Source organism: Gobius niger (assembly GCF_951799975.1).
Source record: "Gobius niger genome assembly, chromosome: 11".
NCBI lineage: Eukaryota > Metazoa > Chordata > Actinopteri > Gobiiformes > Gobiidae > Gobius > Gobius niger.
This window is the reverse complement of record NC_136862.1, coordinates 22,326,278-22,352,065: the sequence shown is the minus strand read 5'-3', so window position 1 is coordinate 22,352,065 and position 25,788 is coordinate 22,326,278. Positions and strand designations below refer to the sequence as shown.

Below are 25,788 nucleotides of genomic sequence, written 5' to 3'. Positions count from 1 at the left end.
CTGAATGAATGAAGGTATAAAAACACTTCCCAAGGTCAACTTACAAGATGCCTATCTGGAATATAGATTTCACTATTCAACCCCCCAAACCCCCTATTTACCCAAAGCCTATAACTCGCCAATATATTGAAAGTGCCCGTCTTTATCACAGATGCCACAGCAGCATAAACACAGTATTTTTCATTGGGACTGGCCTTATGTCATGTTCCCAGTGGACTGTGTAGCATCTGCAGCAAATCAGACTCCCCCACTGCTCCCCTCGCCTCTCCTCTTCCTCTCTGTGCATTTTTCTCTTATTATGAACAACTTTAAACGGGCCAAAACTTCCTTTCACACAGAAAAACGCTGGCTCAGGACTGCGGTCATACACAGGTGCTTGTCTTCAACTTGTCACTTACAATCAGCCTCCAGGACTCTCAATGAAATCTTTGAGAAAAAAAAAAGTTTAATAATTTATATGATTTAGATCACCATATCCTTATCACAGTTCTCGTAGTGCTATCTATTTGAATGTGGATAGGAACGCGTAATGGGCTTGTCCTTGGTATGTCTTTGTAGAGGCCAAATGTGCAGGTGTTGGGTTATTTCCTTTTGTATGTTGTGGTAAATGGTTAATTGAATCAAGTCGTTAAAAAGCAGATGTTTTGGGGTGTGGGCTCTCCAGAACCAGTAAAAAGAGATTATTTATGGGTGAGTGATTGGAGTCATTGTGCAGAAAATATTCAACTTCCAGTCGACGTGGGATGTCCAGCAAATAGAGGTTAGTTGTGTAAGTTTAGACCTTCAGGTGGTAAAGGGATAATGCAATAGTTATTACCAAGAGGTATTTTTGTATTGTGAAAGTATGGTATACAAAATGTTAAGTTTCAAAGTGCTTGGGAAGTTTTTGTCAAGGGATTGTTTTGTAGTGAAGATGCTTTTTGTTTTTAGGGAACAAAAGCTTATGAGGGGGGAACAAGTTAAAGCACACTTTCTGCATCAAACTTCTCGATTTATATTGACTTGATTTCAAGGGGGCTTCAAGGGGCAAATGAAAGGAAGTGGTTACGGCGAGATACTGTACATTTAGAAAACATCCGGTATGTCTGGCGTCACTTCCTGTTTGCATACCATTATAGTTAAATGTGTCATGGCGGGTCACTTGTGCACGATTCACATTCACTTGTGCACAATTCATTCAGCTGTGACGTGACAAAAGCCTTTTTATTAGAAAAGCTCTTTGTAAGCAACAAAGTTCTACCTGTGGCAAATTGGGCATACTGAACACAGAACCTGTAGGACAGTAGTTCTCAAACTGTGTGATACAGGCACCTACTCAAGATGGCATCCGTGAAATTGTACATATTTAAATCAATTTAGTGACACTTTTACATATTTTTTTGTGCTGTTTGACCTGTGTCTAGAACTACTTACATCCTGTTTTCGACCTTATTTAACCTCAGTTTAGACCTGATTCAGCCCAAGCCTGTTATTATCCCATCATTGACCTGGTTTACATATGGTGATATGGCACAGATAGTAAATTTGCTTGTATGTGGGACTTGAAGTGAAAAGTTTGAAAATCGCTGCATTTGACCATATAGGACACCCCTGCACGATGATCTACTCACTTTCTATATCTTTATGACTTCTGTACATCCGTATTATCCCTATATTTACACTGGAAGTCCCCCACCTCCTCTCACTCTCTCCCTTACTCTCTCTCAACACCCAGGCCCTGTCAGCACTTCCCCGGCTGCAGTTTCCCATAGCCCTCTTCCCCCCTGTGCATCTCGCCCACTCCTCATCCATGTCCATGCAACCGAGAGCAACCAGCGCTTTCTTAGTATCCCTTTCTCCCAGTGTCTGCAGCATATGGTCCTAATCAGCTCTGTTTGTGCATGTTTGTGTGAGAATGTTTTGATTTTCCATATGATGATACAAGGCTCCATGGCTTGTACTCTCCACAGAGGTCACAGAAGTCCGAACCAGTATTTTTTATAATAGTTGTATTGAGGGGCTTGAGGACTAAATTAGGACTTAACAGAGACTAAACTGTGATAAAGTCTTCACTAACTAAATATGTCTACATTAAGATTACCCAGCAAATCCAGAACTAAAAAAAAACACACACACAAAATAACAGAATATGTTTCAACCAAGCCAGGACTAAACCAGAAATAATACAGGACCAACCAAGACTATCAGTTGTACTATCAATAAAGCAAAACAAGCATTAACTAAGACTTAACTGGAACTAAACCAGGACTTAAAAACGCATCTTAAACAACACTGGCACATGGACCTTAGTGTTTAAAATGTACACCCCGCATGGCTCCTCAGTGTTTCTCTGTAAACCCTCATCCTCTCACGCCCCTACATCTCTGCCCTCGTGCCCGAGCCTTTCAGTCGCAGGTTTAGAACCGCTCTGTTTCTTCACTCTATTTTGGGTTCTGCTTTTCTTGGCGGCGGCTCAAACCTGGGGCGGACCCCGGGGTCTTTTTCCCAAGCGGTCTCTGGTCGGGCTCCAGGGACCGACTTAAAAACACACTTCACATGCTCCGGCCACTTCCTCCTCTGCTCAGCTGAATAATCCACTCTGTCTTCACCTCACTGTTGACTCAAAGGCAGGAATTGTGGTTTTAAAGGAAATATTACTGAGAAGTCAAATCACACGTACATAATATCTTGTTTTTGTGCTCCCTATCAGGAGTTTTCCATTGTAGAAACGTTCCTTACCTGTTGGCACTGCATACACTCATTCATAAAGTGTCTTACGAACTACTCAACAATGTGAACTGTGTGACGAGGCATTTAAACAAACCTTTTGAATTGGACTATATACCGAGCTACTTACTCAACAAATGTATTTTGTAAAATTCAATATGAAGCTATACTGTAGAGATACGGTAGATAGAACACTAAGAGTCCTCTCACCGCACATTGTGAAAGTTTTAAAAGGCTTTAGTTTACATCTACAATTATAGAGATCCGGTCAAGACTATGACAGCCCGATCAATGTAAAGCCATACGGAAGATTCCAGGTTTTATGTTGCTATAGCACAAGACCTACTAAACTGTTGTAAAACTTAAAACGTGAACAAACATGCCTGCAAAATAATGTATTTTTAAAATCACCTTTTTTATTCCAAATGTCAGGTCAAAGCAAAGATAAGCTGGTGATGTCCCGCTCTTGGTAAAGTTACAAGTCAGGTCTGAGGACAGGCCTGCTCACAGTGAAGTTGTCTTTGTTGTTTTTTGCTATTTTGTTTTATTTTACACTAATATGAACTCCTAGGATGAAATATATGCTTGTAACTTGATCTTTTTTGAGTACTTCCATTCTGGTTATGTCCAGTAGCCTTTGTTTTCTTCCATAACCTCCCTGACTGTCCACTCCTGACACTTCCTAACCTATAGCCAACAGGCTTTATATAATTCTGAAACATTGGTTCTATCCTTAATCCTTTAGAAAATGTTAGTTGTTAAATGGACTGCTATAACGACGACTGTGTGTATTGGACTGATTTTACAACTTCATACTCTCAAGAGCGAAATAAAAGCAATATAAAATGTGATTAGGGCGTCATCTAGCGGAGAGATATATGGTTACAATTTACATTTTTTGAACAGCCTAATATAACTAATGAATGAGAGTTAAAAAAGACCAACTATATAAGCCAAGAAAAAGCTATTGGCCAATAAAACCAAACTACGGTCTTACCGAACCAGTTTAGTGTCAATATCAGTTCAGTATTTATCTTAGTCCTACCCCTGAGGGGAAATGACTGTTTTAGTCCACGGGCAGTGTCAAGTCAAACCTGTTTTCCTATTTTTGTTAGACAACTGGCGGTGTACAAACATTAGTATTTCTCAAATTATGAGTAGACATTGAAGTAAATATGTGTAGCTTACCTTTTTTATTAGTGATATACATTCATGTAGCCCATGTTTTAGTGATGCAGTGTCTTTTGTTTTCTTTTTAATTAGATACACCAATAGGCTATGATCATTTGGTTATGAATGACCCGTCTCCAGCGAGTCCAGCCATAGGGAGTCCCTGAAAAATGAGAAATTTACCGATTGCAGTTCTAATAACTAAAGTAAATATCTAATCGTAAACCTGTATAGTTGTGGGTGAAATGAAACACTTGGGTTTACACGGTACTCCTGAATGCATTCAATTTTCACATAGATTATAGAGCACTTCGGTAAGGCCCCACAGGTCCCTTGTACCTAGAATATTAGGTAAATATGAACCTGACCCGCTTAGGGCGCATCAGCGCGTGCCTGTGACGTAGGAGGAGACGGCGTTTCCGTAGCAACAGGGGCCGGGTCGTTTCACCGCAGCGGCCGCTACAGCAGCTTCTGCTTCTGCATAGCCTACTCCCCCTGACCCGATCGGCTCATTATCGTCTGTGGCTGATCCATCACCGCCGGGGAGCCGTAAAGGCACTGGGTAACACGGTTTCAAGGCGGCGGGCCAGCGGTGTCTTATGGAGATGCTCAATATGTGGAAAGTCCGGGAGCTGGTAGACAAAGCGTGAGTACCGCGGAGGAGGAGATGTGCTAACCGCTAGCTGTGGCTGCTCCGCTAACCGGTTAGCTCGGCATCCATAGGCTTAGACTACAGACCTGCACTACAGGCTTATAAGGCTTTAGTATCGCTTTAGCCGCGCACCATCATCAGCTTTTAAACAGACAGGACGTCACAAACATTGCCCCTCAGCTGTTAGCTTCCACTAACTGGCTAGTGGCCAGGTGCCTTTCTTTTTTTTCTGCTACGTATAGATTTTTGGTCAGCATGATGCCTTTTTGCTCTTATAATATTTAATAAGGTTGATTTGTGCTAAAAATAAAATGGCAATACGATCGTATTCATTCAGTTCAATAGTTAGCATGGCTAGCCCAGGTCTAGTATGTCTGGACCATTTGTTTGTGTGCTGTTGTTGAAACACCCCAGTCCAGCTGCAGGGATGCTCTTTTACTGTGTCCATACTGCATCTCTGTGATGTACCTGAATGTGTGTTGTCTAGTTCAATGAGAGCTAAAATATTATATCATGGTATTGGTATTAAATTCCTGCTCATAAGACCACCGTCCACAGAACAGCCTGCCCAGTCCCAGTGAGGCCCACACAGGGCTAGCAGCAGGGCAGGGTGGACTGGATACTTCAGCTCAGTGGCCTAATTATCCAGGCAGCGTCACAAGCCACTGTTGATGCACTGTGTGAGGCCCAGGATTATCAGCACACCGCCTCCACAATTAGTCAAGTGCTGTTGTTGTAAGCTTTAATTAAAGGCAGACAGTGGTTTAATAACTAGCTATTTATTTTTTATTTTTGTTTACGTCAATCATGGTTTACAAGAAAGCAACATACATTACATTCCATGTTATGATGTAAGTGTGTGACTCTGTGAACTTGAGTTGAATCCTTCAGTCACATCAGATGGACCACTCTATGCAGGAAATAGATAAAACAGAGAATAATGGTGAACATTTGAAAATAGAAGCAAAAATCTGCTCTGGGTCCCTGTTCTTCAGGTGTGTACTTTGTGGAATTTTCTGCCAGTAGCAGAATCAATCCTTATCTTCTCATGGTTCAGTGCTGACAGCACTGAGCCGAGGAGGGAGGTAGCTGCATAAGAATAAAGAGCTAATGAAAACACTGGATAAAATAAGAGAGATAAGAGGTAAGAGCAATGGAGGCTTTGACAAGTGATTGGATAGGACTAAGTTACAGAAGAATGAAGAAAGAAAAAGCACAACTATTTTATGATGCAATGCTGTCAAAACCACATGGGCAGGAAGTTGATGTAATTTATGCAGTGCACTGTGTGCACTCATGCCAGAAGTAATGCCTGCAATGCCCCCAACTGTGTGATCGACTTTTACTGTAAGTCAAGTCAACACCTGGACAAATACAATAATACATTTTTCTCAACTTAAGCCCCACTGCAATTTTTTTTTTTTAATGTAGCATGTACTTGTAATGTATTTATTATTTATATAACTTACTATCACATTGTTAACTGCTTATTTGCTGCAAAGTTGGTTGCTATAGTACATCAGTGATGAATCTCGTATCTCACAATTTGATTCAATTATGATTCAGAGGCTCACAGTTTGACATGTTCTTTTTATTGGCAGCAATCTTTTGAAGGAATTTATCATTTTCCCTCTCATATCAAACACACCAAAAATGTATACAATTTTTCATGACAGCATGCATTAACATCTCCTAATATTGAACGGCCATAGTGCAAGGGTCCACGAAGATCCACTCACTAAAAGTTCATTCATTATTCAGTGTTCTCTGCTCGTGATCATACAGTAGGGCTGTTTCTTACATAACGTGTCCTTTCAGCTGACTCACAAGTGACTCTCAACTATTAATCATAGACCCTTAATGGTTTGTGAAGTAGTTAGTTTGTAGTGAGGTTATTATTAGAAGAGCTCCGGAGTGCAACTACTTTAATCACAAATGTGTCTATTTTCTAACTCGTCTAACTGGTCAGTAGCTCAGGCACATCATCTTCTTAGGCGCCAGTTATATATGAGAGGCATGTTTTACTTTGTTATTTACTGTCTGTCTTGTTGCACGTTCATTCATCATCATTCTACAGGAAAATTAACCTGCCCTTGTTCTGTCCGCAGCACCAACGTGGTAATGAACTACTCTGAAATTGAGTCAAAAGTACGAGAAGCTACTAACGATGATCCCTGGGGGCCCTCAGGACAACTGATGGGAGAGATAGCAAAGTATGTAGAGCACAAACATGATCAAAATGAACAAGTGGTATTTATCTAATGGGATTTCTTACAACTTTACAGATCTACCTTTATGTATGAGCAGTTCCCTGAAGTCATGAACATGCTCTGGTCACGAATGCTGAAGGATAATAAGAAAAACTGGAGAAGAGTTTATAAGGTTAGTGAATTTGACTTGAAGAAGCCATGTATATAAATAAAGCTACCTTCTACCTTTTTGTCCATTGGTCTGTATAAAATGTGTCAGATCATCATTAACTTACCTTTTGTGTCAGATATTACATGTTTATATTTCCTCTCATTAATTGGCCTGTTCTCCAGGCTTTGCTGCTGCTGGCCTATTTAATCCGAAATGGGTCGGAGAGAGTCGTCACCAGTGCCAGAGAACACATCTATGATCTGCGCTCTCTAGAAAACTACAACTTTATCGGTATGTTTTTTGAAAAATTGTGTGTATACATCTCAAATGCTCACCAGCATTTATTGTAGCCCGATTAAAAGTCAATGCTTGCGTCTCTGCAGATGAGAACGGCAAAGATCAAGGCATTAATGTGCGCCAGAAGGTGAAGGAAATGGTGGAGTTTATTCAGGACGATGACCGGCTGAGAGAGGAGCGAAAGAAAGCCAAGAAGAATAAGGACAAGTATATTGGAGTTTCATCTGACAGTATGGGTGGAGGAGGCAACAGCTTCAAGAACTGTGAGTCAAGGATTTGTTTGTCAGTAGTAAATGCCTGATTAAAGGCCAACAAACACCAAACTCCTCCATTAATGTCTATAAAATGGGAGATGTTTGTTAAGCGTGATGTTAAAAATGCAGAAGCCACACTGAGCGCCCTACACTATTTCTGTCCATGTTCATGTTCTCCTACGTCTCATTCTCTGTGTAATTCTGCAGCCACTGAACTGGATCGTACTAAGTGGGATGAGGACTGGGATAAAGGCAAAGGCGTGTTTCCCTTCAGTGAGAAGCTCGGAGAAATCAGTGACAAGATTGGGAGCACCATCGATGACACGCTTAACAAGTTCAGAAAGAAGGAGCGAGACGACTCCCCAGACCGAATAAGGTTAGGCTGTTGTTTAGTTAAAATTATATTCATTACTTCAGTGGCCCGCCGTAAAAGATGCCAAGGCAGCCTTTCCTTAAAGTCTACCTGCAGAAGAAGGCAGGGCAAATGGCACCAAGTTTTAAATCTCACTATTACACTGCCATAAGTTAAACTAGCCAATGCCTCACAGGCAACAACACATTAAAAAGTAGAAACATCATCACTCCATTATACCACTGATCGCCTGAATATATATAGCATGCGATATTGGCGTAGTCACTCACCCCAGATGCGCGGTAATACCATGATTGCTGACTCCAGCAAACTTCATTTGTTCTGTGGTCCTTCATACTTTACCATTAGAATCTCCTTAGTCCGTGTTCCAGCGCTGTGTCCTCAAAATGAAGTCCTTCGATTTTCAAAGCCGCTTCGTCCAGAGACCGGACGGTGTTTGTTTGGATGAGCAGGGTGTGATGCGCTTGCTTCTTGGGCTGAAAATCTGGACATGCCCCTGTTCTGGGTAACACAATGATCAGAGTCCAGTTTAAAATAAACAACAGGATAGAGATGGCAAACATATCCGAAACAAAACACATTCTCTTGATAACACCAAAGTTCAGCCATTCAAGGATAAAAGTTGTATCTGTTTTTGCAAGGGGCCTAATTTCAAAACACAACTCACTGGCTCTCACTGTGTGATAGATTGACTGCGGCATCGTCCAACCCAGGCTTCTGATTGGCTTGTGTTCTGATGCCTGTTGTTTTTTATGGAGGAGAACCCGCAGAAGTGAATCTGAATGACATGGCAGAGAGCTCTCCGTTCTCGGCAACAAAGGGCAAAACAATCTGATTGGATAGCAATCTATATAAAAAATGATAGAAAATAATATTTTACAAGTACATTTGGGTTATTGTTAAATTGTTTAGGCCAGCAGAAAAGGCTGTTAAGGCCTTAACAGCGCACCACTGATACTTGGTTATAACAGTGCAATGCCTGAGGAGACTGTACGTCATTCACTGTACAGAGTAGACAAAACAGTTCAATAAGATAAACCTGTACATCGCTGCCACTGATGCATCCTTATCCGGTTACCATAGTGACAATGAGGAGGACCGAGCATCGAGAAATGGGCGACAAGACGCACTCGAGTTCAAAGATGAAGAAGAAACGGTCACCACGAAAAGCATCCAGATCACACAGGCAACAGAGACCACCACCACCACCACACGCAAACGCAGCGGGGGATCCAGCACCAAAGGCCTGGACCTGGGAGCCGCCGCCCACTACACCGGGGACAAGAGCCCAGAGGAGAAGGTAGAGTTAGGACATCATTCAGAACAGTGTCATAGGGCTGTTTTTTGCCATCATGTTTTATTTTATTCATGCTGGCACATTATTTGACCGTCACTTCTTTTTCAAGGCATCAGGAAGGCAGTCATCAGGTAGCGGCCTCGCCGACTTGTTAGAGATCGACCCTTCTTCCAAACATAGCAACGCAACAGGTATCTGCTTCAATGAATAATATATTTTCGGCACAATCTGAATATGAAATTAAGAAGAAAGAAAATTGTGAACATGCTATTTTTTTTTGGGTTTGTAAAGTTTAATAAAGTGAGAGATTCATATTTCTGGTAGAGAACTGGCTCATTCATGGCCCGCACAGTACAGTTTTATAATAGTGGAATGTTTACCAGTTATGTCCTGTTTAAAAAAAAAGCATATCACAAAAGACATGTAAAATCATGTTAGATAGGTTGGTGAATTTGTGCTCATCTTTGTTATGTTCAGGTGCAAGTCAGGACCTCATTGGTGGTTTTGCAGATTTTTCCTCTCCTGCAGCTTCCGCTAGCCTTCCAACCTCCACAGGTACAGTTAAAGTTTGGTCGATTTAAGGGCTAAGTAGAGCAAACAACTTATAGTATTTGTTTTTAATGCTGTTTCGTTGTTCGTAATACACACATTACAGCATGATATACTTATGAGGGTGTTTGTTTTCTTAAGCTGCTTCTTCATCCACTGGGAATGGAGAGTTTGGAGACTGGAGTGCCTTCTCTACTCCCCCAGTCTCGACGTCTGGCCCAACAGTCACAGACCTGTTTGGCTCCTCCTCCGCGACCACCTCTGCCCCGTCTTCTAAAACGGTCCCTCCGTCAGCCGAGCTCTTAGACCTCATGAGTGGACTGAGCCACACGGTGCAGACCCCCCACGCCACTCTGAGCGCGTCCCAGAGCCTCACCTTTAGTTTGGGGGGAGCACCGACTGGAGCTCTGCCCAGCATGTCCCTGTCCCGGTCACAGCAGGTACAGCATGCAAAGGCGTCACTCATCTGTGCCGCTTACAGTGACTGTAAGCGCAGTGTGCTTATTCTATTATGTGAATTCTCCAGAGTTTAGGAAGCATGATACCTCAGCAGCCCATGGGTCAACAGCAGAAAGTTGGGGGACCGGGAACAATGGGTTCAACGTGGTCTGACCCCTCAGTCAACATCAGCTTGGACTTTTTATCAGCTGGCCTCAACCCTAACAAGAACCCGCCTACCCTCAACAACATCATACAGCAACAAGGTACTTTAGAAATCCAGGCAGCCAGAAATGCAGCTATGCTTTTAATAAATTTGATTTGTTTTGTTCACAAATACACACACAAAATTGTCTATTGTTCCCTTGAAAGAAACTGGAAATGGACATCTAATTGTAAACAAAGTAGCCACATAACTGCTTATAGATACGTTTTTAGATACTTGACAACTCAAGAAAAACTTAAAATTTTGTAGGAATTGTGACCCATGTGCTCATTGTCCTTTGTCCTTTTGTTTTTTCATTTTAGAAGGCGAGTGTGACTAATTACACAAACTTGCGAATTTCAAGTTATTTCAGAGGGGTTTATACAAATCACACATCTGCTGACTTATGAAATAAGTCAGACCGCTCATTTTAATGAGAATTTGTGAAAACAAAGCCCAGACTTGTTTAACTTGAGTAAACAGTACATAAAGGGTTGACCTGCTAGCTCTCAAAGTGCTTTCTAGTGTTTTGCCCTCACAGAATGTCACATGACACACAACTGTCTGTAAACAAGGCAGTAAAATAACTCCTTTCCTCTGCTTGTAAAGGTGTGCCTCCTGTTAGCCTTTTGGCTCAGAACTTTGGAGGCCTGAACCTGAGCTCTCCCCCTCACGTGACGCCTGTCCGACCACCAGCCAACCCCGTGATGGCCGGCAACACCATGGGCTTTGGGATGCCTGCCTCCATGACTACCGGGATGCCCACAGGGTCTCTGGGGATGGCTGGAATGTCTGTAAACCAAGGAATGATGGGAATGAACATGAACATGAACCTTGGAATGGCTGCTCCAGTGATGATGAGCGGGATGCCTGGCATGGGTGTTTCACCAATGGGCCTAACACACTCCATGTCTCCAGCCGTGGTTCCATCGAAACAAGATGCCTTTGCTAACTTTGGCAACTTTGGAAAATAGATGTGAAAATTGATGTGAGTGAGTGAGTGAATGAGTGAGTGGATGAATGTTTGGCATGATTGGTGTTTTGAAGAGCGGACCACTGAAGGATTATAGGACTTGGAGGCAACCCTGCATGTTACTACTTCTGCTCCATTGGAAAGCTGCATAAACTGTTTGCTTATGTATGCGGTTGGCATGAATTTGGAGATTGTGCAAATGGTAATGCTGAACAGCCATATGCAATGATCACTTTTTTGTTAATATGATCATTTTCTACAGTATAGCAAATCAATATCACCAGTGTTTGCACCAGGGCTGTAACATGTAGTGGGCTTAATATGGCTGTGTTGCCTTAATATGAGTCTGAAATAGTATCTCTTCTAATTTAACCAAATTGTTGTAGCGTAAGCTATTCATTTTGGATACACAATACTGTATGTATTGTGTCTCTTGGATACACAACACAAATAATTTTAGAACGGTGTAGAGAAATACACCTGTCATCCAGTAGAGGGCAGGATAATGTTACATACTGTATTGTATTTTGTTTAGAGGCTGACCATCAAATTCCATTTCAACCAGCCTTGGGGCTATTATTTTATAGCATTGGTATTTCACTATGCATTGAAATTACATTTCACTATTGAAACATGAAGTCTGAAGATGAGCTGCATAATGCCTAGATTTGGGTGGGTGTGTGTGCGCAAAACCTGTGTATATGGTAGTTTTATGTTTGTTGTGGAAACAGCTAAAGCAGAGCCTTGTCCTTTTCTCAGGCACTGTTCTCCAAATGACCAAATCTTTATTTTGTTACTCTCCAAAGGATAATTCATAGCTATTACTTTAATTTTTTATTAGTCAGTTAACTGGTATGAAAATATGATGTTCAAAACATAATTAAGTTCATTTTCTTGATTGTTCTTTATTTTGTGTTAATCAGTCAACATTAAATTAAATTACAACTTTGACTACTTTTTCATGTGTACTGATAATTGCACTGCATTGTGGCAGTGTTCTAATATGATTTTCAAATGTAGTTTGTGGGCACAAAGTGAGTCTCACAGTTAGTAGCTTTCTCTTCTAGAAAGTTGTGACGTACATTTTACAGCGTGTACTTTGTCAGTGCTAAATTGGCCACTTTGGAAATGCAACAATGACACACATGTGATTGACACTCTGGGCAGCTGTGTCCACCTCAGATGCACAGTTCTCCATGGAACCCAGATCCTTGTTGTGGTGAAAGAGAACATGTGTGATTAAATTCTGATTTTAAGGACACAGTAAACTTAAGTAATGTCAGAAATTAAGCAAAGATTCACACAAGAGAGCATTTTCCCCAAAATAGTACTTTAAATTAACATACATCTTTTGTATATTTTGAATGGATTTCGAGATTTATATAGCCATAGTAGTATTATTTAAAATCACCGAACCATTACCAAAATGAACAAACATGTGTCTTTGCTGTAAGTGACTCAACTCTCCTAAGACCTGATTGTAACTTTGCTGGGAGCAGGGACTATGGTGGCGACATCTCCAGCTCGCCTCCATGGTGTTGACTAAAGACAGCCAAATATGAAATTTACATCGGTTAGGTCCTCATCACAATCCATTCTTCTATTACCCAACTGCAAAATAGCGTTTTCTTCATCTAAAATATTCGAGTAGTTCTGTATAATTGCTTCTATAAACATTTACAATTATTTCCCCCACAGATCTGCTGATTCTTGCAGAACATACAGCGTAACAAGTACACAGGTCTTCTAATACCTGCATGACTTGGCTGCTCATCCACTGGAAATGAAATATTAGAAATAATTACAATCAAAACAATTTAATTAATTCTTGCATGAAAGAAGAGTGGCTTCCATATACCAGATTGCAGCTGAACACCTGGAATACTTGCATCACCATAGCCAAATCAAGAAAAATGGAAATTGTTGGGTCATGAAGTTGATTCTGCACATAGTAATTATCACGATTATAATGCTCCTGGGGCAGACTGACCCCTGACATTTGTAGCAAAGAAGAACAACAATGAAATAAATGCATTGTTTCATTTCAGAGATACTGGACTACCAGGAAGATATTGAAGCCATCTCTTTGTAATTGATAACACTGCACAGTTGAGAGGGATGAGTGGGTTGGAAGCAGAACAACAGACCGCCATAGGAATGAGCTAGTACCAGCACGCACAACATTTGATAATTCAGAATCATAATATTTTATCATTATACAAGAAAAAGATTAACCAGACACAACCATCCAACCCCTTACCATTTCTCTACTGGAGACATTTTGGCCCATGCTTGTACATATCAGAACCAAAACTGTCTCATTGACTTCCATTATAACTTCAATATTTGAGCCGGTTGAAATTTATCATGTGATGCCTTGAAGTCTCGTCTCAATCTGGTTTTAAATAAATAATTTGACACGTTACTGGAGTTTGCCTGTTTGCTCTTTTACTATATTGGCTCCAATGTGGCGGTATTTTAGTGCCTTTTGTAACTGTGACAATGGAAAAGATTCAGATGAGAGGTAGAAACTAGGGGTGTGTTGAATTGAATCTTGAATCAGAACAAAGGCATCGTGGTGAGTGGACGGAAGAAAGCATTGGACTCTAAAATATTATCCAATCATAGAGCGTGTTGGTTTGATTGACAGCTCCAATCAGCCTATGGATTTAGTGAAAATAGTTTTGGGGCGTTTCCAGGAAGGAATCCCGTACATGTTCCTGTAATGGCGGACCAGGCAGAAAACGAGACAGTGGGGTTCAACGACAACAGGTCAGAATAAAGTTTTTAAAACGCACGAAGTTGTCTCAACCAAGTGCATTATTTAGTGCTAACCGAGGTGGTCATATCATGAGGATAAGATGTCTTCTTGATTTAACTAGAAGATAAACGAAGCTTTTACTTCTAGACGTAGCTATGCTAGCTGGCTAGTTAGCTCACTTGCGCCTCCAGTGTTGTACAGTTGTTCGCCCTAAGCATTTCACTCGTGGCACTTGGTAAATATCTACGACACACAGGCGACTCTCTTTGTATCCTGAGCTTATGCAACTCTATCGCGTTTCTCATCTGCTTATCATGCGTTAACGCTGCACATGCTACCTTTACTAGCACAGCACTGCATTTGTAGCATGATGATGTTGTCACGGCTGTTTTGGCAGCGTCTTCGTGTATGAAAGCAGCTGTTAAGAATGATTTTCAGTCCTTGCACACTTTTCTATGCATATTACCCTATGATAAAGCGTCACTGTACGCAGGGTTAATTTTACGACAGTGAAGACAACACCCCCACGCAGCGGAGTGACTGGCAAGTCGTAATAATACCAGTGAATATTTACATTATCCACCTCATGGGCCCAACTAGCATGACGTATCTGCGATCTCCTACAAGATGAAATCGTCTGAAATATTTTGTCTTCATAAACTATAGTTTAAATGGGCCGCATTGGTTTGAACTGTCGTCTTATAACCAGATCAGGGCACATTGAATCCCGGCTTGTCCATTCATATATGAATATGATTGAATGAATGCGAGCGTGAATGGGTGAGAGGTTCCTTGATGAAAAGGGCTGTGTAAATTGCGACGATCAACCTTTATCAGTGTAAACAAAGTGCCAAATGTATGCAGACATATCCATAACAAGGCAGGACACAATTATGAGAGCTTAGATTGACATTGCATTATCAAAAAGTAAATGTATGTTTCTAGAGAAAAGTAAACACGTGGAGGGGACACATACATGTGTAATACATACTTCAAAGTAAGAGACAGTTGTAATAATGGCTTTCGTCATGGAGATCTGCTGATGGAAACATTTACCATACAGCTATCAGAAACTAGCAAAATGATTCATCTGTATTATTTTTTGGCTGTGACCAGGCTTGGCCTGTTAACAAAATTTAAAGTTAGATATATTGAGTCAGAAAACTACTGCAATAAACAATAGTTCTTTATCTTAAAATATCCCACAGTAAACACGAAGTAATGACTGGGTAAAAAATAAAGTATTTGTTAAGAAAAATGGTGGAAAATGCAAATAAATGTACTGATTGACCCTAAAAATGTATTGTTAATTTGTAATTTATTGGATAAGTCGATATTGTGATTATTATGGCCAAACCCATATTGAACATTCTAAAAATGTAAGTTAGAATGTTCAATTTCTAAGATTTTGCATGGATTCCCTCCACCATCATTGAATGAATTCATTGAGTTCAAATAAAGTTCAAGTGGCAACTGATGCTGTACCACATTCAAAGTTTTTAAAACCCAGCTTTTAACGTTGGCAATGGCTAAAGAGGAACCAGGCATGTGACCATTGATGATCCAAGTGTTTAACTCTGTGGATTCCTCCTGGAACCGCCACCTTAACGTGGTGGAGGGGTTTGACTTTGAGCACCCGAATGATCCTGGGAGCTCTGTTGTCGGGGGCTTCGTGCTTCTGGTAGGGTCTCACATGGCAAACTGGTCCTAGGTGACGGGTCAGACAAAGAGCGGTTCAGAAGTCTCTTATGAGAGACCAACAGGCCTGGTTAGAATCGTGAGGCCGTCCTTCTGTGGACCCACCACCTGCAGGAGGAGCCATAGGGGCTGGTGCTTGTGATTTGGGCAGCTCTAACGGCTGCCCCCATGACCCGGCAACGGAAAAGTGGAAGAAATGGATGGATGGATGTTTTTTTTTAAATACAAACTACAGATGTAAAGTGGGGTATTGGCTGATTCTTGCATATTTACACTTTTCTGTTCAGTAATATGCATTGTCCCTTTTTAAATATAAAAAAAACAAATGCACATTGGGTCCGCACTCCTAACCCAACTGTTGAGAATTACTGAACAGTTGAATTATCCCTTTATTCATGAATCATGATTTTCTGTTTTGTTTCCCAACTGTACCAGAATGGCGCAGCAGGGGGCGCGGTTCCGCAGCCCCACTCCGCCTGCTGTGGTCCAGACCCAGACTCCAGTGTTACGCGGTCCTCCTCCCCTGTTGAGACCTCCGCCTCCATTTGGGCTGATGAGAGGACCTCCACCACGAACCCCTTTCGCCCGGCCCCCCTTCGATCCAAACATGCCCCCCATTCCTCCTCCAGGAGGCATGCCACCGCCCATAACACCCCCACTCATACAGGTTAGTCGTGTCGAGCTTTCACTAGCCTGTTAACCTCTTATATTATGTGTCTATTTTTAATGTCCATTTGCTTTTGCTGTGAACGTCATGGATTTATTATTATCACTATTCTAAATTGTTACTGTTCCATAGCAGCAACGGCCTCCGTTTCTTCCTCCTCCCATGGGGAATATGCCTCCTCCACCTGGAATGGTTTTCCCTCCTGGGATGCCCCCTGGACCTGCAACGGGAACCCCTGCACTCAATCCAAATGAGGAGATTTGGGTAGAGAACAAGACGCCAGAAGGAAAGGTATAGTCAAATTAAATTGCTCTTTATAGGGATTGAAAAACTAACAATCTCTTTCACTTTAGTCCCAGCACTGTTTGCGTACATGGATATTAATTCATTGGATTATGTGTTTCTTTAAGAGTTGCATCTCTTCCAACTGTATAACAGTTATTGACAAATGTGACGAAGGTTGTGCACTGTAATGTTATGTAACATTAACAATAGCAACTGCAGTATTTTCTGGGCTTTTGCATGGAATTGGTAACCATGTGGATATTGATTTGTAATAGAGAAATATGGCCTTTTAGAAAAGTGGTCCCTGTCTGTTTATATTATAATTGTGACATGTGCCTTATCACTGTCTGTTGTGTTTACTGCACAACGTGGCAGGGGCAGGTATTGCCTGGCCTGCCAAACTACATGCTTTTTCATCGATATTTCAAAGACGTATAGTCTGGGAGCAACATGATATCAAACGATTTCCCGGTGGGCGTGATTGACAGACGGCATCAACCAATTAGAGCAACGCTACCTATGTCGCAGTAACAAGCGGCAGGAAGCCTTTCCAAAAACGTCCTTTATTACAAGGAATGCTTCGAACGCTGTTTCTTGCTCCGGTTTTAGGGATTTTATATTTTCCAGATGATTTAAAACAGACGAAATAGCAGAAGAAAACAGTGTATCGGTCACCGTGCCGTCATCTTTAATGTTTTGGAAGAGTGCGTGGTGGTGATGGCTTCCCTCTCTTCGTGCATGATTGGACTGATGTGGGTAAAATTGTGAAATGATTGGCTGTGAGCAGACGCCCAAACGGTATCAAAAGTCAGCCTCAAGCGACTCACCACGTGCTCAGCTCGGGTCCAACCATCGGGAAAAGACCTGGATAGTCTAAGCAGAGAGCCTGGTCTGAGCGACTTTGCACATGGCGACACTCCAGGAGGGGCTGCTGCAAAGGCAGTGTTTCAGTCTAGTCACTGACTTAGGTTTAATATTGTATGTCACCTTTTTTTCCCCTCCAGAATGTTTCTTGCCAGCCTTTTTGGCCGATGGAAATTATATTATATACTGTAACCGGCTAACGGAAGCTCGGTCTCTAATATTTTCTGCTGTTTTTGCAGGCATATTTCTACAATGCTAGGACCAGAGAATCATCCTGGACAAAACCCGAGGGTGTAAAGATTATTCAACAGTCAGAACTGAACCCTCTGCTCGCTGCCGGGGCAGGTGCATCAGGGGCAGGACCTGGAGGAGCAGCTGCAAATTCAGGGTCCAGCCCAAGTCCAAATGGTGCTAACGGAGCCATAGTGAGCACCGCTGCTGCCTCCAGCCCCACCCCGACCCCTGTCTCCATCCCATCCAGCTCAATCGGCTCCAGCCCAGACTCGACCACCACCACAGCCTCCCCTTCAGTGTCCATCACTGGTTTGTGTTTCATTACAATTCAAACGTTCATTATAACTCTGGCACTGTTGACAATAGTGATAGTGAGCCCACAAAAAACTCTACATTTTTAAAGGTTTTTTTTTTTAAAGCCTTTGTTTAAGTGACAGGAAATACTCAGGGTTTTTCAAACATCAGACTAATGATCAAGAAAGTGAAGTGAACAGCACTTGTTATCATTGAGACCTCTATGTGGGCATGGGGGTTTCACAAGTCTTTATAAAACTCGACAAATGTAGTTGGGTCCTGGGTTCTTACAATACAAATGTATTAACTGACAATGAAATTGGTTTGTTGCAGTAATTAACTTATTGTTTGTATTTTTGTCCCTTACAGCCACCATTGTTGCTGACCTGCCCCCCGTTGCTACAGTCACCTCCACTGTTACGGTGTCTCCAGTCACTGTGGTCACAGTCGCCACTATGCCATCGCCTGTGACTGCGGTGCAGACAATGCCTCTCTTGCACACGGCGCTGCCTCACAGTGTGGCCCAGCCGACTGCTGCAATCCCTACAGCGATTCCTGCCTTCCCCCCAGTCATGGTGCCGCCCTTCAGAGTGCCCCTGCCCAGCATGCACATCCCTCTACCAGGTTAAAATCACATGTTTGAACACGTTTTTAGAGGCTTATTAAAATGTGTGTGTTTTAAAAAGTTATGGAAGTATGAGTTATAAATCCTGAATGAAGTGTGCCTCTGCCCAGCATGCACACGTCACTCTGGCGGGTAGAAATAACAGGTATGGGCCCGGTCTTCACAAAATTCAGAGTTGTCGCTTAAGATTTACAGAGAATCATTTTTGATTCCTGTGGGGAAATTAATTTTGTCTGCAGACAAACCTCTCATTCAAGAAGGAAGGAACATGTCTAGTGTTTTTTTTCCTAAAATAATCATTTCTAATACCGACACTTGACATTGCTTTCAGCATTGTCCTTTTTAAGAAGGGATGAAATGGAACCAGGTTTTGTTTTTGGTTTGTGGTTTACCTGGTACATTTTAAAATTTGGTTACAATTTTAACTGTAAATGACCTATCCATCGCTATTTGCGATTATTTAGTAAAGCCAAAAGCATCTACAAGGCAGTATTCTCCTTGTGCTACTTACTTGCGGTGATGCACTTCAATCCTATGAATAAACGTAGGATTAAATAGAGTATAATCCTATGCTGAAACATGCTGATTGATTTGAAGATGAACACAAAGATGAAAGATGAACACAATGCGGCTGACCTAAATGAACTGCTTGTGCTGGCTGCGCGTCTGTCTGAGTGGGGCCACAATGGGAGCCGTGTCCTCTGCTGTGTGTTGCTGTGTTCACTCGATGCTTGCTTGTCCGTTGTTCTTGCAGGTGTAGCAATGATGCAGATAGTAGGTGCTCCCTGTGTTAAGGCTGGCCCCAGCGCCAACGGTAAACTAGCCGCCCGCCTCCCAGATGTAGATGGCATGGCAGTGAATGTCAGTGAATGGTGTCCCCGTGTATTGGAGTCTCTGAGCGGTGGCATGTGGTGAATGCTCAACATGGTCCATCAGTGTACAGTGGTTCAGTACTTCATCTTAATCCGTTTACAAACTCTCTGCCCTCTTTACTTATTGCTGTAGGTTTCAAAATCTGTTTGAAATAGTAACTGTCTTAATGATTCCCTAATCTTAGTTTGGATAATAGATATTAGCGTCTTGTGTAATTTCTACTGACTTGAGACATTGAGGATTATTGGTATTTTTCGAAGTCTATCACAACGGACTATTAAAAGCATTTTTCTGTTTTTTTACTTGAGTGCGCTTTAAAAAAATATTCAACCTTTTTCTGGTACTGTTGAAATAAAATTAGAAGATAATTAGATTTGTTTCTTGCAAACTCTTCAATTAATGCTATGTGTTGTTGGTGTTGCTTTTGTGGCATGGATGTCATTGCTTTGTGTTTTTTTTTCAACACGCACCAAAGTTAAGATGTTTATAATGAAAAGGTTTTACCAATGTCCATTGTATCAAAGATAAAACATCTTGTAAAGTTGTGGAATCACAAAATACTATTTTGGGCATAGATTTAGATTTGGACTATGGAAGCAAACGCAAAAAAAAAATTAAAAATATATTTTTCTTGGCTCTCATTGAATTGACTCCTGTCTGTGCCCCTCTCTCTGCCTTCTGCTCCACAGGCATGATCCCTGGGATGGGTCCTCCACTGGTGTCCATGATGCACCCTCAGCTGGCCCTCTCTGCAGCTCCAGCCTCCCTCGGGGCCCTACATCTCCCAGAGTGGACAGAGTATAAAACCGCAGACGGAAAAACCTACTACTACAACAACAGAACGCTGGAGTCGACCTGGGAGAAACCTCTGGTGGTGCTGGAGAAAGGTGTGTTCACAGAAACAGTTGCAAAACATTTCTAAGCATTACTCTCATTGCACAAAGTAGTTTAAACTGGAGTTCTTGTTGTAAGGACAGAACGTTTTCCCTTCAATTGAACTAGATACTATTCTGGCCAAAAGCTTTATTCCTCTTCAAAGCTAAGTCTCCACGTTTCACAAAGTGATTTGAACTGTACCTTTTTATTCTCTAGAAAAAGAAGCGGAAAAACTGGCCCTGCGTTTGGCGCAGGAGGAGGCAGAGGCGATGGCCATGGAGGATGAGGAGCTGAAGATGGAAAATGCACTGATCATGAAGGAGGTAAACCTTTTTTAATCATAGTGTGAAGTGTGTTCATCTCTGCTTCTTACAGACTGCCCAAAATACTCCAAATGTAAATCTTGTTGAAGCTTTATAAAGCGATTGCCTTGAGGCTTTTTTAAATCAAGTAACATTTTTTCATTAACTAGACTAAAGAAGAGGAGATGACCGAGGAGGAAAAGGCAGCTCAAAAAGCCAGACCTGTAGCCACTAACCCCATCCCGGGAACACCCTGGTGCGTGGTGTGGACCGGAGACGACAGAGTGTTCTTTTACAATCCGACGACCCGCCTCTCGATGTGGGACCGTCCCGAGGAGCTGATCGGCCGTGCGGATGTTGACAAGCACATACAAGAGCCGCCGCACAAGAAAGGCCTGGAGGACAGCAAAAAGACAAGTATGTTCTGTTTTACGGTTTACAGAAAAACAGCAAATCCAGTGTGAATCTATTGCTTCTTTAGAATGTGATGAATATCAGTAAATATCATTATCATAGGCCTCATGATAATACCACCTTTGTTTCCTCTAACTATTGTTTTGAACTTGCAGATATCAGTAAAGATGACATGGAAATTGGTGGTGTTGCTGATGACCTGGATGAAGAGCCTACCAAAGCCAAAAAGAGAAAGTAAGTAGGGGGTCCTACTGAGTATTATAATTAAGCCTTTGTTTAGGATTAATAGTTTGTTGTTTACTGCTCACAGGAAGGATGATTTAAAAGAGACGGACTCTGAAAAGGAAGCAGCAATGGAGGCAGAACTCAAAGCTGCTCGAGAGAGAGCGGTGGTGCCCCTAGAGGCTCGGATGACACAGTTTAAAGACATGCTGCTGGAGAGAGGCGTGAGGATTTACTTGTTATGTAGAGAAGTCTTTTATGATTATAGTTGGTTCAATAAATTAACAATCTACTCTACATCTGTTAGGTGTCAGCCTTTTCCACATGGGACAAAGAGCTTCATAAGATTGTCTTTGATCCTCGCTACCTTCTACTTAACCCGAAAGAGAGGAAACAGGTTTGTCTTTTTTTTTGTCGTATTTTGTATTCCATGCTTAAAAGAACACCTATTTAAGAACATGTTTGTATCTTAGGTTTTTGACCAATATGTAAAAACACGAGCTGAAGAGGAGAGAAAGGAAAAGAAAAACAAACTCATGCAGTCCAAGGATGAATTCAGGAAGATGATGGAGGAGTCCAAACTCACTGCAAGGTAATTACAGATTATTTATATACACTTTGATCTATTTTGTGTGTGTGAGACAAACTCTATATTTTATGTGTTTTTTTTCTAAACCGTTTTAGGACAACATTCAGTGAATTTGCTCTGAAGCATGGTCGGGACTCGCGTTTTAAAGCTATTGACAAGATGAAAGACAGAGAGGCCATCTTTGTTGAGTTTATCACAGCGATGAGGAAGAAGGAGAAAGAGGACTCCAAAACAAGAGGAGAAAAGGTGTTTAATTTCACTGAAAGGAATGTGTTCCATCTGAATTATAACTAACGTTTTAATTTATTTTAGGTTAAACTGGACTTCTTTGACCTTCTGAGTGAGCATCATATTGAAGGAAACCAGAGGTGGAGTAAAGTGAAAGACAAACTGGAGACTGATCCTCGATATAAAGCTGTGGAGAGCTCTGCCCAGAGAGAAGAGCTGTTCAAACAATATCTGGAAAAGCAGGCAAAGGCATGGGATATAAACGGTCCCTCTAGATCTGGTTTTATCTTTAGATTTAGGCTTGCATCTGTACTAACTATACTTGTGTGTTATGCAGAATGTGGATATAGACAAGGAGAGGGAAATGGAGCGACAAGCGCGGATCGAGGCCAGTCTGCGGGAGCGCGAGAGAGAGGTCCAAAAGGCCCGATCGGAGCAGACCAAAGAGATCGACCGAGAGCGAGAGCAGCACAAAAAAGAGGAGGCCATCCAGAACTTCAAAGCCCTCATGTCGGATATGGTCAGTCTTTTTTATGAAGGGTGACCGAGTTATACCAGTTTAGCAATTTGATATACAGGGAGGAAGGGGCTTGAAAGTTAAGCCTAATGGATAGTGTTGGAGCTAGGGCTGAAACAACTAAGCGATGAATCGACAACTAATCGATTATTGAAATAGTCAACAATTATTTTAGTAATCGATTAATCGTTTTCTTGTATACACTGACTCAAATAGAGAAAACATGAAGCATTACATGATAATGTGTTTTTATGAAAATCTACTTTGTTTTTATAGTTAGTCTATGTAGTGTTTTGTACATTGTAAATTTCATAAATATCTGTCTGTGTCTCATCCAATTGGAAATCAGAATTGCAACATCAACATCTACTCGGCGGTGGCACTTTAGTGTTATGTGATTTAAAAAAAATTAATACACCATTATATGATACACCATTCACAGCCTATCGATTTAATTATGAAAATAATCGTTCGATTAATAGATTACCAAACAATAGTTAGTTGCAGCCTTAGTTGGAGCCTCGTGGAACAGACCCACATTACAAAGAAAATTATTCTTATTAATGTCCTGTGATCATTCAAACATCAATATCAGGCTTTTTTGTTGTTGCAAATAATGAAAACGCCACTGGTCTGTTTGAAACTTCTCTTCACACATTATTGATTGTGTTGGTGCTTCACACGCGTTTGAGAAGTTGCAATAATAAAGTTTGCCCACAAGAGGTCAGTATTCAAACAAAATGAAGCTTCCAAAGACTTCGAGACTTCTAGGCTTGCCAGGAAAGCCTTGAAGTGTCATGGCATCACTTTCCCATCACCACTATTGGATAAAGGCCGTCTTAGGGCCTGCAAATAATTTTGTTTCCAGTTTATTCCTCGAACCACACACATTTTTCAGAGTGAGATAGCCAAAGACTGCAACATATTCCAATCTGGGCAGCAGGTGCAGCGTTGATGTTTTGGTGGGTGTGTTTTGCAGTGCCTGTCAACGCCAGAATCTTTATATAAGCCTTTCTAGATCACCATTGTATTTTCTTGCCAAACAAAATGTAAGGTATTGTTTTTAGAAGTGTTTGAGATTAACACTAAATGCTTGTAAAAACAGGTGCGTTCTTCTGATGCCGCGTGGTCTGACACTCGCCGCAACCTGAGGAAGGACCATCGCTGGGAGACCGCTTCACTGTTGGAGCGAGAGGAGAAGGAGAAACTGTTCAACGAACACGTGGAAGCACTGGCCAAAAAGAAGAAAACTCAGTTCAGACAGCTACTGGATGAGACAAACATGGCGAGTGCACTTCTGTAACTGAGCTAAGATGTAAGAATAGTTGGTGTGAATTTGTTGTGGTTCACAGATCACGCTGTCGACCACATGGAAGGAGGTGAAGAAGGTGATCAAAGAGGACCCTCGCTGCATCAAGTTCTCATCGAGCGACAGAGTAAGACTTTAAATCTATACCTGCTAAATGTGTTTTATTATATACAAGTTAGTAACAACTGTATGAATGCATATGGCAAAAGCTGTGGTGACGTGAATGAGGGGTGTTAACTTGTTGTAATTGCACAGAGAGTAAAGGAGAACTGCAATAAAATGATGACAAGAGAAAAATCAAGCCTCTTCCTCTGTTAGGTTGGCAAACCAACACAGAAAACATTAAAGACCAAACCTAGCGTCTCGGGGCTACGAGTCTGTTTGTTCTCTGTGACCTGAGCCAGGTTAGTCAGAACGATGTTATGTTTTTAATACAGTCTAGAACCGCCTAAAACCATGGGGTATTTACCTGTGTAAAAGTAAAGTTCAACAGATCTTAAGTATGCCAATATAAACGCCACATAAGTGTGCTATGGTCCTCTATATTCTGCCATATTTTAAATCATCCCTTCAAAATTTCTTACTTTTTTCTGTTCCTTTGGCTCACGTTTGTTTCTCTTTCATAGAAAAGGCAGCGGGAATTTGAGGAGTACATCAAAGACAAGTACATTACAGCCAAAGCTGACTTCAGGACGCTTTTAAAGGAGACCAAATTCATCACTTACAGGTTAGTCCACATCTATCCCTGTACTTTATTATTGCGACTTCTTATAATATTCAGAGAAGGATTATAGAAATAAAGTGTGTCCAAGCGTCGAAGTTATTTTGTTTAGTTGTGTGTAATATGCAAACTTGGACCCACATATTAAAATCCATGAAACTGGACCGACTACCAGCCTTTTTGTAATTGTATGATGTCTTTGCACAGGTCAAGGAAGCTGATCCAGGAGTCTGAGCAGCACTTGAAGGACATTGAGAAGACCCTTCAGAATGACAAGCGTTACCACGTGCTGGAGTGTGTCCCTGACGAACGCCGAAAACTCATCATGTTTTATATCGAGGACCTGGACAGACGCGGGCCCCCTCCTCCCCCCACAGCCTCCGAACCCACCAGGCGTCCCACAAAGTGAACAAGTGGCTGCTTCAACGGCCAGTGCCCTTCTGAATTCACCCTATTTTTGGCCAGAGCATGACCCATTTTCTCCTTGGCCTTTGCAGTGTTATCAAATTGGAGGGTTGATTTGCTTAGAGGGATGTAACGTTAGAGATGAACTACTGTATGTAAAATCTCTGTTACGTCATGTCTAGTACTGATTTATCCCCCAGAGCAGCAAGGGGCTTCGGTTACCTAAAAAAAAGTGACTCGTCTTTCGTGGGGGAAGATGGCTGCAATTTAGCGGCAACCTAAGTGTAAAATAGCAGATGTAAATGGCATGATTGAGTTTTTGTATGTGCGATTTTGACTGTTGTCGAATGGATGAGGACGTGAGAGGCGTCCGAAAGCCTTACATTTCCACTGGGCTTGTTCTTGTTTCAGAGGCTCAGTAAGAATGTTTAGTTTATGTTCAGTGGTTCACACTCATGTTGCAGCTGTTTCTCTGTTAATCGAAATAAAGGCAACTTCCACTGTTTTTTTTTCCAACACTGTCTTGTAGCATTTATTCTCTCTGTTCTGTTCTCGAGGAGTTTTTTTTTTTTTTTACAATTAAATTTGAGAAACGCTATTGCTGCAAAATTTAAATAAATACATTTCTT

The 25,788-nt window shown here is 41.6% G+C and overlaps 2 protein-coding genes across 6 annotated transcripts; both read left to right on the top strand.

Annotated features, from left to right (window-relative positions):
- The first annotated feature begins 4,308 nt into the window (after window positions 1–4,308).
- On the top strand, window positions 4,309–12,135 carry LOC306970078 (clathrin interactor 1-like). Its single transcript, XM_079565915.1, has 12 exons — window positions 4,309–4,522; window positions 6,637–6,741; window positions 6,814–6,910; window positions 7,072–7,180; window positions 7,273–7,449; window positions 7,648–7,816; window positions 8,897–9,118; window positions 9,231–9,301; window positions 9,588–9,665; window positions 9,801–10,099; window positions 10,186–10,363; window positions 10,912–12,135. The coding sequence occupies exons 1-12, from the start codon at window positions 4,476–4,478 to the stop codon at window positions 11,274–11,276; spliced, it is 1,917 nt and encodes a 638-aa protein (XP_079422041.1). The 5' UTR covers window positions 4,309–4,475; the 3' UTR covers window positions 11,277–12,135.
- Window positions 12,136–13,967: 1,832 nt separating this feature from the next.
- tcerg1b (transcription elongation regulator 1b (CA150)) lies at window positions 13,968–25,680 on the top strand. Of its 5 annotated transcripts, none has more exons than XM_079565785.1 (20): window positions 13,968–14,047; window positions 16,170–16,401; window positions 16,534–16,692; window positions 17,790–18,093; window positions 18,448–18,702; window positions 19,458–19,517; window positions 20,266–20,463; window positions 20,669–20,775; window positions 20,925–21,171; window positions 21,324–21,402; window positions 21,479–21,614; window positions 21,698–21,787; window positions 21,864–21,982; window positions 22,075–22,225; window positions 22,292–22,456; window positions 22,545–22,727; window positions 23,830–24,009; window positions 24,077–24,160; window positions 24,660–24,760; window positions 24,962–25,680. In XM_079565785.1, exons 1-20 carry the CDS (start codon window positions 14,001–14,003, stop codon window positions 25,161–25,163), a joined length of 3,099 nt encoding a protein of 1,032 aa, XP_079421911.1. In that variant the 5' UTR covers window positions 13,968–14,000; the 3' UTR covers window positions 25,164–25,680. The 5 variants fall into 5 exon arrangements, 1 of the variants encoding a protein (XP_079421911.1); XR_013793363.1 differs by adding an exon at window positions 24,352–24,437 and having other exon boundaries at window positions 13,986–14,047; window positions 23,830–24,160; window positions 24,962–24,978; XR_013793364.1 differs by adding an exon at window positions 24,289–24,437 and having other exon boundaries at window positions 13,986–14,047; window positions 23,830–24,160; window positions 24,962–24,978.
- Window positions 25,681–25,788: the final 108 nt, after the last annotated feature.

Coding starts and splice junctions, on each gene's coding strand:
- LOC306970078 (XM_079565915.1), top strand. CDS start 4,476: ATGGAGATGCTCAATATGTGGAAAGTCCGGGAGCTGGTAGACAAAGC. Junction 4,523..6,636: donor CGGGAGCTGGTAGACAAAGC/GTGAGTACCGCG, acceptor TTCTGTCCGCAG/CACCAACGTGGTAATGAACT. Junction 6,911..7,071: donor ACTGGAGAAGAGTTTATAAG/GTTAGTGAATTT, acceptor CCTGTTCTCCAG/GCTTTGCTGCTGCTGGCCTA.
- tcerg1b (XM_079565785.1), top strand. CDS start 14,001: ATGGCGGACCAGGCAGAAAACGAGACAGTGGGGTTCAACGACAACAG. Junction 21,983..22,074: donor GAGTCCAAACTCACTGCAAG/GTAATTACAGAT, acceptor AAACCGTTTTAG/GACAACATTCAGTGAATTTG. Junction 22,457..22,544: donor ATCTGGAAAAGCAGGCAAAG/GCATGGGATATA, acceptor TGTGTTATGCAG/AATGTGGATATAGACAAGGA.